This window comes from Hetaerina americana, unplaced genomic scaffold, assembly GCF_022747635.1.
Source record: "Hetaerina americana unplaced genomic scaffold, ioHetAmer1.1.p SCAF_107, whole genome shotgun sequence".
NCBI lineage: Eukaryota > Metazoa > Arthropoda > Insecta > Odonata > Calopterygidae > Hetaerina > Hetaerina americana.
In genome coordinates, this window is record NW_027286148.1 from 1035042 (window position 1) to 1046236 (window position 11195).

The 11195-nt window shown below is 40.3% G+C and overlaps 1 protein-coding gene across 4 annotated transcripts in view; it reads right to left on the minus strand.

Annotated features, from left to right (window-relative positions):
- LOC139700717 (vascular endothelial growth factor receptor 1-like) overlaps positions 1-8212 on the minus strand; it is a 204921-nt gene extending 196709 nt beyond the window's left edge. For all 4 annotated transcript variants that reach the window (XM_071599165.1, XM_071599164.1, XM_071599162.1 and 1 more), the window contains exon 1: positions 8042-8212. In XM_071599165.1, the coding sequence (XP_071455266.1) occupies positions 8042-8150 (109 nt within the window). In that variant the 5' untranslated portion in view covers positions 8151-8212. The remainder of the gene's footprint in view (positions 1-8041) is intronic.
- Positions 8213-11195: the final 2983 nt, after the last annotated feature.

The window sequence follows — 11195 nt, forward strand, 5'->3', positions numbered from 1 at the left end:
TAATAAAGAGCAGGGGAGTGGGATAAGTTTTACAAGCAATGATACGCGAAAGAGGGAGAAAGGATTTTCGACCGTGTAAAATACACTTCGCATTTGGACGCGGTATATTTTTTACTCCATTCCATACGAATCGATATTTATATTAGTGACCTCGCAAACGCTTCGCACGTCCCGAACCGGTTATCGCTACGTGACGCAGTAGAAAGAACCGAGGCGGTCGAGTCTTATAGACGTTATTGCCACATCAGGTTCATCTTCGCTGGAAGACTTCAGTGCCGCAACAATACTCTCTCGAATTTTCCCATTAGCATACCAGTCCGTGAATACACCATCGGAACAGAGCATTATATTCGGGCCACCACAACGTAAAATACGTGTCATGCCTGTGTTAATATGGTAATTCATACCATTCTAACTCACTTTCGTGGGTTTCAATTTAATTATTACCCGAAGAAGACTTAGTTTCTCTGAAGGTTCGGTGTACCTTTTTTTGCGAGTCTAGTGTGTTTTGAGGACGTCTCGTAGAAATCAAGACGCTCGGCAGGGCTGCCACCAACGGAGGAGGAGAAAATAAACACGCGCCAGCACTTTTCTCTCTCTGATTTCCCATAATTTTTGTTCTTTGGGTGGAATAAAAGAATGCACTAATTGCTTTCACACTTTAGTCACTTTCATCCGAGAACGTTCATTGCCATTTTTGAGAATGGATGGAATCAGAGCCGAAATCCCAAATGTCAGTTTTCAACGGACAGAATGCTTCGATGATAATAAATTAATCTTTTTCCGCGAACTTCTCTTCAAAAGTAAGAGTCCTCGTGCTCTTCAAGTAGCAGTTTCAAGGGGAAACGGCGATTAAAGGAGTTGATTACTGGACGAATGTAAACACGGTAGAGCTACTATTGCCGTAATTTTTGTGGTGTGAAGACTTTATCTTAATACACTCTCTGCCTATGTGCACTTCCGCCGAGCGATATACATGGTTTGCATATTAAGTATCGGAAAAATGTTCGTAAAAATAGATTAATTTCAGATATTGCTATAATGCCTGAAAATTCGTCAAAGTACATCCCTTGAGCGTTGACACTCTTTTCCCAGCGGCTTTTCCTCGACTCGAAGGCTCCCTGGTGGGCGGATAACGGAAAGCCCTGAAGGGTACGCGTACAAGCTTCTTTGACGACACTTAAGGTGTCCTTTAAGGAAGGATTTCACTTAAGGGAATAGGAAATAGTCTGTTGTCGCCAATTTGGGACAGCAAGAGGGTTGGGGAATCGCCGCGATGCCCTTGCAGAAGGTCTTCGCAAGCAGACACACGCGACTCTCCTCTAGGTCGTCCGTCCAAAGACCCTCGGGAGGACGAGTTTAGCGCAGACCTTTCGCATCGCCAAATTTTCAGTGATAACGGTGTGCACTGTCATCTTATCAATGCCAATGCGATCTGCAACCATGCTCACACTTAAAACCAACGGTTCGAATTCAGCACTTAACGCACACGTCGGGAAAAAATTGTTACCGATACTTTTTATACAAACTTTGTAGTCTCTAGGAAAATTTAAGTGTCCACTCCCGATGAGAAGAATAAAAATGTTAATGAATGTTACTATTGCTAATAGCGTATCCATCAGATCGACAGTGACATCGAAGTGGGTGCGTTAATGGTTGAAGGGCGATAATTTCGTCGCCCAAGAGCGACCACCGGCGACCCAGAGGACCAGTCGCCGAAAGAGTCAACGGAGGAGCACCACCTCAAGAATGACCCAAGCACACAAAGAAGGGGGCACACGATGCCCCGGCGATAGGATATAATACCCAAGGAGCGCCATATCTGAAAAGTCCACGTGTGCCGAAAAGAAAAGCCCTGGGCAGAACGGGAAGGAAGGACCCCAAACGGATACCCTGGCTCCTCTTCCGCTCTCTATCCTCCAATTAATAGGGTTTTCGCAGGTTCTTCACACCCCCCTCCTCTTCGAGGGTTTTTTCCTGCGTGGGTTTTTACTAGATAAGCAATGCCACGCTCTCCCTGGCTATTCCCACTAACCTCATTCTTTGCTAAGACTTTCTTTATTTCATTGTTCTATTTAACCACTGTAATTTACTTTGAATGAGTATACATGGATGTGCATATATTTTACATATATATATATTTTACATATTATATATATATATATATATATATATATATATAATATATATATATATATATATATATATATATATATATATATATATATATATATATATATATAGATAGATATGCGGGTCGCTGTAGTCCAGTGGGTAGAGCGGTGGACTGCTGGCCGGAGGGTCCCGGGTTCGATTCCCGGGATTGCAGCTCCACCCAAGCTAAAGTGATTTTTCAGGTGCCAGGTCTTCCTCGGAAACCATAACCGGCACAGGGAAAGGAACTGGCCCCCCTACCTATATATATATATATATATATATATATATATATATATATATATATATATATATATATATCACACACATACACACGTATTTTTCCCCTTTTATTTTAGATGTGCAAATGTGTGCATAACGTATTTGTATCTGTCTATCTGTATTTATGTGTATATTTGCATGCTATTTTAAATTTTATGCCTAATATAGTATGTATACGACAATGGGTTAAATGAGAGAAGGGACCATTAGGTCTCAATTTCAACCTCAATCTATATATCTGTATCCACGAGTATGGGCACCCTTCAGTATCAGGAGGGGGAGGGAAAGATGGGAATTGGCAACCTGGGGCTTTGAAGGGCAATCCAAAGAGCTATCGCGGAGGGACGCAGCGGATTCAAAAACATTCCTCGGATCGGATACAACCCGCGTGCTCGTTTACCTCGCGTGCCCCAATTGTCCGGGACGAGGTGACCCTCCCGTGTTTATCTGTGACGCTAATTGTTTTGGTACTCAGCGTATTGACTACATGATCATTATTTTCAGGGGGAAATACGAGTGATTCCATTAATATTTTTTTTCAGTAAGATTTCATTACTGATGAGTTGTTATACATGTATGTATTTTTAGTCGTCAGGGAACATGGAAGTCAACATGGTGGACAACAGGGTCCGGGTTAGAATCCCGGGCAAGCATCTCCGACTACCTTTATCTTTACCCGAGCTGCGTGATTTATCGGGACAAACCATGAGTAGCCCAGGGAAAGGATTCCCCCACCCCCCTTATTACCCAGATATGTGACACCGTTGGGCTTACGGTGGGTTCTATCAAAAATTATCAAAGCGACCTTCGACTTGATTGCTGTGTTTATGGTTTATTTCAGTCATGGTTAAACAATATATTCTACAAAAATATTTTGGATTACTTAAACGCGTGAATTCTTTCTATTTTTTTTAAAGATTCTTTTATGAATAATTCGTTGCATACGCATGCGATAAAATTATAATACAAATAAACGAGCAAATAAATCGAATTTCCTCATTTAATCCCTAACATTGCATATCAAACCTGGTTCACGGCACTGCTTTAAGGCCCAATTGGACTCATTGTATTAATGCTATTCTGTTGGCAGTAACAGAATGTTAATTGTGACCTCGAAGGCAGTTAAGCCGAGAACATCCTCTGAGGGATAATTGTTGATCTCCGTTTGCGGGGGCGAGTGTGGTCATCTGACCACGGATCCTCCCCACGTCGGCTGTGGCACCCGTTGTTGGTTCGACCCTTACGGATGTCCTTTCAGGCCATAGATGAGGCATTTCAAAGGTAAAAATTAGTTACTCGTGATTTTTTGGTGGTGATGTGATGATAAGATATCGTATGCTTTTTTCAAATGAAAATTATTGAAGCTGTGATATTTATAAACGTCCAATAATTTGATATTCCACGCGCGTGAATAAAATTAAATTAAGTGAAATTCTCTTTCTATGGCCATGAGATTCCACTGCACCTCTATCCTTTTAGAGGCGGATCGCCCAAAAACTCACGTTTTCTATTCACAATTGACTTCGTGTAGTGCTCATCGCCTGATAAAATGACGGTTACCACTGATATCGCTCGTTGACTTTTGAACTCTCGAGCCAACAAAATCATTTTTATAACAAATTAGGAGCGAGATATGATCCCTGACGATGCATGGGTGATAGTGGTGTCCGGAAAAAGGGAATTTGGCGAGGGGGGGGGTAGCAGATGCGTGCTCTGTCGCCGTGGGGCAGTCGCGGGGAGGTTCGGCGGTCACCGTACGTGAGGCACAGTGATGGGTGACCGCTTTGAATGATCGGATTCCGGGTGCCCTTGTCCACTCTCCTCCCTCGGTTTCGAAATATTATTGCAAAAGGGGGGATTCGAGAACTAAAATGAAAAGGCTGTTCCTGCATTTAGGTAAGGACGAGGGAAATAAAGGTAGCGAACTTAATGATTCAAGAGAATTACTTCGCCCACCGACATTCTTCGTTAAAAAAATCGATCATCGGATTCCGGAAGGACAAGGATTTACATTTTTTTAAATAAGTAAAGTGTCTTAAAGAGGATTTAAAGTCAGAAATGAGCACAGCTCTTTTCATTTGCGAACCGCTTTACCTTAAAACAGAGGGTGAGGAATAAAGCACAACTATGACCAACCTCTGTTAAATCACTGACGGATATTAACTCAATGTATTTTATCTTATCTTTAGATACAATGCAAGTGTATGATGTGACAATTAGCTCATTTATTATCGATATAATTATGTTGTAGTTATTATGTTCGGGAGACTTTCGTATTTATCATATGAATGCTAATTGGAATGGAAGGAATTAGCATGATAAGACTCGAGAAGCGCTTGCTTAAACCTCGTGTTTGCAAATGAAATCGCTTCGATATTCAACTTTATCATATTAGAAATGAATGCCATGAAAAGAATTAAAATGGAGCATTTCCGAAATAAATACTTATTCAGCACATTTTCACGTATTTCAATTTTGAAGTAATACCGATTTAAACGAAAATATTCAATTGATTACGGCAGTAAAACCGGTTATGAATTGATATCAATATCTTGGAAAAGTATTGAGTTCACAATGTACTATGATGAACATTGTATTATTTAAAAGCTGTAATTGCTCGTGGGTATGCAGCTCCGGTCTTGTCGCCTAGGTTTCGTTCCGCTAGGAGAAATAAAGCCATTTAAGTTTCACAAGAATAAAGCAGCAGATATGTAAATATTGAAGGTATTTATGTGACAAATATTTCTTTCAAGGTAATTGCAGTTAGTATACTACGTATACGATAGATTTGATGAATAGTTTGCATGCATTCGCTCATTTGCTTCCCAACGGTGTTCAATAATTGCATGTTAAATTATTTTCAGGATCGCCGAATGAAACTATTTACAATTTTTTAAATTTTAAATGTTTTGCTAAATCAATACTTTTATTGTTTTGGCTGTAACAAATTCAAAAACACTGGTGTCTTTGGACAACAATATACGCGTAATATATATATATATATATATATATATATATATATATATATATATATATATATATATACATACATATATAACCCGAATGGCCGTTTGGTAGGTGATGGTAGAGTTTACCCAGTACTAAGCCCAACGGCGTGTGAAATTAACACATCAGGGTAGGGGAGCCAGTTCCTTTGACTGTGCCGCCTATGGTTTCCCAGGAAGAACTGGTACCCTAAAAAATTATATATATGTGCATCATACAAATGTATCAATGTATTATTTATTTGTATATTTAATTACACTACCACCCACACATATATATGTACATCTCTAAGAAAAAATTAAAGTTTTTCTATATTTTCTGCACCACATACGATATTCTTCGCGTTCTTGCATTATTACGCGTATATTGTTGTCCAAAGACACCAGTGTTTTTGAAATTGTTACAGCCAAAACGGACAGAGAAGAAAACAAATTAGGAAGTACTTGGTATGGTGGGCGAAAGGAGGGGTTTGTTGGGAGAAATCCTATGGAGGCAGGAAAAGTGGATGAAGGGGGTATTGACCGACAGTGAAATGTTGAAGACTGTAATTGAGGGGAGAATGTTAGGCAAACGAGGAAAGGGAAGGAACAGGATAGGGATGTTGAACGGGATGAGGGAGGAAGAAAGTACTCAGAGCTGAAGAGGGACCTGATGTAGAGTAGGGTGCTGGATTTTGTGTTTTGCTAGGGGTCACAAAATGTTTTATTTAGTAGCTGTGTCCATCCAAAAACCTACCTTAACCGGTAGATTACCTAATAATAATAATAATTATATATATATATATATATATATATGTATATATATACATCGATGATGTACAAGTACTAATGACAGCAATATAGAATTTGGACGGCAAAATAGGACTCAAAAATATAAATAGAAAACACGTAAAAGGAAACTCACATTTCAGACAGTTTAAACTTTCGGCCTGCTTCAGGTGAGATATATATGTGTGTGTGTGTATAAGTTTTCCCCACAAAATTATTCGCCATCGTTCCCAGTGATTTTACTGCGGCCAAAGGAAATATGGGAATTCCAATCTTGCGCAATGTTACGCCAGAAGTAGTTTACTTTATTTATAAATTGTTTCATAATTCTCATAAATGGGTGCATTTTACGTTACCAAGGTCAGTGGGTTTTGAACAACCTGAAAATCGTCCAGTTGCTTTAAAATCCCGACACATCTGGTCTAAGTCAAAAACACACATAGATCAGTTTCGCTCACCAATTTAATCGCAGATTTTACTTATGCTTGGCCAGTGAAAAAATGGAAGCAACAAAGTAAAAATACCTATATATATATATATATATATATATATATATATATATATATATATATATATTGATGTTGAAATGCCTGTTTTTAGATATAACGGATAAATGTCAGATTAGATTATGATGCAATGAAAATAGAACAAATGACCAATTTTTTAAATATGATAGCATCTCTCTAGTACCAAAATAAGGGTACAGGCGCCCGTAAATAATCACGAAGTGGAAGTCGCACATGACCCCTTTTGGCTGAGAGGAAGGGGAATATGAGACCAAGGTGTGATATTGTTTAAAGGCGCACATTAACACAATAAATTGGAGCACCCTGCGAGCAGATTCAGTTTCCGTGGTTGACGGCTGTACACATTTCCCATTTCCTGCAGGGCCATCCATAATCGACTTTGACGGTATTGCCCACCGCATTCGTGGATGGAATCGTATATACAATTTTAATGCTCGTTAATCAGTTGACCTTTATCAAAATTGTGTAAATGTACACAAAAATGGTGTTCTGTTTATGTGTAAATATATAAATTTTACCACTGTTTACTTCATTTGAATCCGCGACGGATCATGGTACGTATTACAGGCGGATGTTCATCATGTGCCACCGCTTTCTATTACCATTTATCACTACCCTTCACGTGTTCCCAAATAAATGAAAGGGGAACGTTGAACCTAAGGTTGATTTCTTTGCAAGTTTGCAATTACACCAGCTACAACTTTGGCGGAAGTCGTGGGATGAGATGAGAGCACGCGAGGGAAACCGGCTGGTGCGGACTTCTTTCCGAATTTTGCGACGCGAAATGTGACAAATTAGTGCAGCCCACCAGATTGGTATCGTAAATGCCTCCAACCGTGTGACCCCACCCAAGTTAAGTCATAGCAGTTACATGCAAAGGCTTCCGTTGAATCTTAATAATTTCAGTTATCCATCTCATTATAACACGTGTGAAGACCTGTGGAAAAACGATTGCTTATTAAACGTCTTCATTAGCTATTCTCGATACGGTGCAAGCAATAATTCGATTGGAATTTTTTTGGGGTCAGTTTTTTGTCATAGCGACTGAAGCGGGTTTGTTTCCAAATCTGTAGAAGATGGATATCGAATATCAGGAGAATATACGACGGTTTCCGATACTTTTTGAGCTGTCAGCGCAAAACAAAACCAGAGTGCTATTTTTTCTCCGGAGTACCTTCGGGTGTCGTCACCGCAATCAACGCGAGAGCACAACCGTAAACAAGAGCACGGCGTTGATTTGACGCACGAGACGGAGTGAAATCTTCAGGCGTCAGGTGGTTTTGGAGGGCACAAAAGGACACAAACCTTGGTCCACCTCCTCGGCCTTGGCAAGGGCCCCCAGCAGTAGAGAGCACCAAATCGCGAGGGGCAGGAGTCCAGGGCCTCCAGAGCCCCGAGCCGAGCACCGTCCCATCCTAGCGGACGTCGGGAGCCTTGGGAGACGGCGGAGAGACGCTTTCCTCCAACTCACTAACTTTTTCGTGGTCACGCCCACCAGTAACCAACCAACTAACTCACTTGACTGCGGCGAGCGAGCGGGCGATATTTGCCGCTCTCTTTCTCTCTTCGCCCCGCCGAGGTATCCCCTCCGATGTCCCAGAGATGGCAGCACGCGTGTCGCGCAACCCGAAACAGTCGAGAGAGACGTCATCTCGCGGAGAAAAATGGAAGCTTAATTTCATATTCGATTCGAATGGAGAAGAGCGCGCGAGACGCCTGTTTTTAAACCTACGAAGAAAATTACCGATTCCAGCCATTACACTGGAGGTAATTGCGCAAAAACTGCTCTTTGCTAAGGAAAGTTTAGACAGCAGCCATTTAAGCGTGCTTTTCAGAAAGAAATGCAACTGCGGTGCCACTATAAGACCTGACAATACCCAATGCCCTACAGTAGTAGTAGTAGTAGAATGCTAATCTTAGGAACTTTTACGAGGAAAGGCAGACCGAATGGCACCCTGAACTGTTCAGTTCACAAACAGTTTCTTTGTAAAGGAAAGTTTTGACAGCCGCCATTTAAGCATGCTTTTCAAAAATGAATGTCACTACGGTGCCGCCTGAATTGTTACAAAGACGAGGAGGGTAAGGTTAGTAATTATATTCTATTAAAAAACGCTCTACTGAATCTTTGTGACAAGACCAAAATGGAATTTTAGTCAGAATCGTAGGAACGCAAGTTATAGTAACATGCAAGGATTTCTGTAAACAATTAATTTAAGTGTGAAGAAAAATCAACATGTGTTTTGGAAAGTTGATTTTTTGCTATCACAAGTATACTAATTTCCAAACACCAATAATAGCGCTTCACCCCAATAAGTAATTTCCCAATAGCGAGTCGTGACATTGCTTCCCTTCGTCGAATTATGATCATCATTAAGTGCCTATTTCTGGGATCTAGGCGACCTTAATGATACTTGGGCACTACTAAAACATGAGGTATGGCCCGGCATGACTGCCATTCTACTTGGGTTTGTGCTGGAGAGAGACCTTTTTTTGGGGCCCAATCGGGCGGAAACTCAAAGGTTAGCGGTAAGTTGCTCCAGCGACACCGACCAACCAAACACAAGGAATAACGGAATAGGAAATATCAAATATACGGATGAATCGATTAATTCTAATATGGCTTGTGCCATCCACCCGTGCTCCCTCTCGAGGCCAAAGCACGCACTCACACTCACGGTTTTTAGGAAACGATTTAGTTTTACTTATATTGTGCCATGATTTCCAATCATTGCTGGGACAAAGAAATCCGCGCAAACTTTGGCGCCGGCTGTTTCCCTTTCCAAGCACACCTTAGCGGAGAAAGAGCAGTAGAAATGTCAAGATGGAGAAAGAGAGGAAATGCGATGGCTGAGTGGGTGTGTGTGAGTTAAGGGAATGGCGGGAAGAGAGGCGTGGGATGACTCTGGCAGATTTGGGTGGCTGGGGTGGTGTGAATCGTGGTGGATACAAATTTAAAAAGAAGCGGAAAAGTGAAAGCATGAGATAATCCTTAGATTAGTATTACTTTAACGGTAGTAAACCGTTTAATATAGGCCTTAGATGGACTGGAATGGCATGGCTTGGCTCCAGGAATGGTGGTTAGCGAGTGGGAAAAATGCGCCAAGAGAAATGAAGCCATGTGGGCCGCATGGCTTCGCCGATTTCCTACAGAGGTTTGACAATAATGGATGGAATAGAAGCTTCTGGACTTATTTTTAGAATTTATTTTGAAGAAGTTTGGGAAAAGGATTTTATTTTAGTGTTTTCAGCTACATCCGGGAAAGCATCATGTGGCAATATCTGATTACTATAGAACCTAGAACTACGTTTGGGATTTAGCATCTACAACGGCCAAACTAGTATGGAGAATCATCAAGGGAGGTTTGAATAAATGGTTATTTAAAATAGAATAGGAGAAGAAGACCTATTTCGATTTAGAAAAGGCAAGGGAGCAAATGGGACACGTTCGCTAATGAGAGCATGGATGCTAAAGGATGGCGCATGCATGCATGTAAACTCCGGCATGTAATACGTGATTGCATGTATTTGCAAATATAAAAATTTTCATCCTAGATGTTCGATTAGCCTGTAGCATGTTCGGCCATATTGATATAATGATAAAGTGTAATTTATAATAATGGCAATTTGCAGCAATTTTATCCCCGTGGGAATGTCAAGGAATGGCCTCACTAAATATTACGTCAGTTTTGGCGCTACTAATCGCTGGTTTTTAGGAAGAATTTTGCGAGCCGATTATATTCTTCATTGATTCATTACTGAAATATTGCTTTCGATGAATTAGTTTATTTTGCTATTTATGGGAGAAACAAGTCTATTTCAAAGCATAAAACTCCAACGAAAACTATTTTGTCAAATTAATAATAATTGGTAACTTTTATATTGTTTCCCCGATATTATCATGCTTAAATGAACAAAAGAAGCTGAGTCTCATGATATCAAATTTTTTTCGAAAAAATGCTGATTTTATTTTTTTGGAAAAGGGTTGGAAATACAGGAAGCACGAAGTGTTGATATTATTCCTTACTTCATTAACTTTGTGGAATATATACTTCAGTTGGCGTCTGTTTGACTGGAGATGACACAGACTGAAAAAGAATGTGCCGCTGAAGAAGATTGGTTAAAGTAAAATGGGCGCGCTCCAGCGAATGAAGATGGTTTCCAAGTAAGCCAATGAAATATACCGATAGAAGAAGTGGGACCTTATATGGGTAAATCGCGAATTGTGGATGTTTAGTGGAGATATCCAAGTGCAAGGAACTTGAGAAGGATAGCAGCATGGAGAACCTCAAAAGATGAACCACTTGATGGAATGATAACTTGTGTTAAAAGATGCCACCGGAATTAAATACGAAGTCATCTAGAGATTATTGGTTAACAGTGAAAATATTTTAATATTGATTACTTAATATCTAAATATGTGTGGAGATAAATATGATGCAGAAATATAATACATATTCGT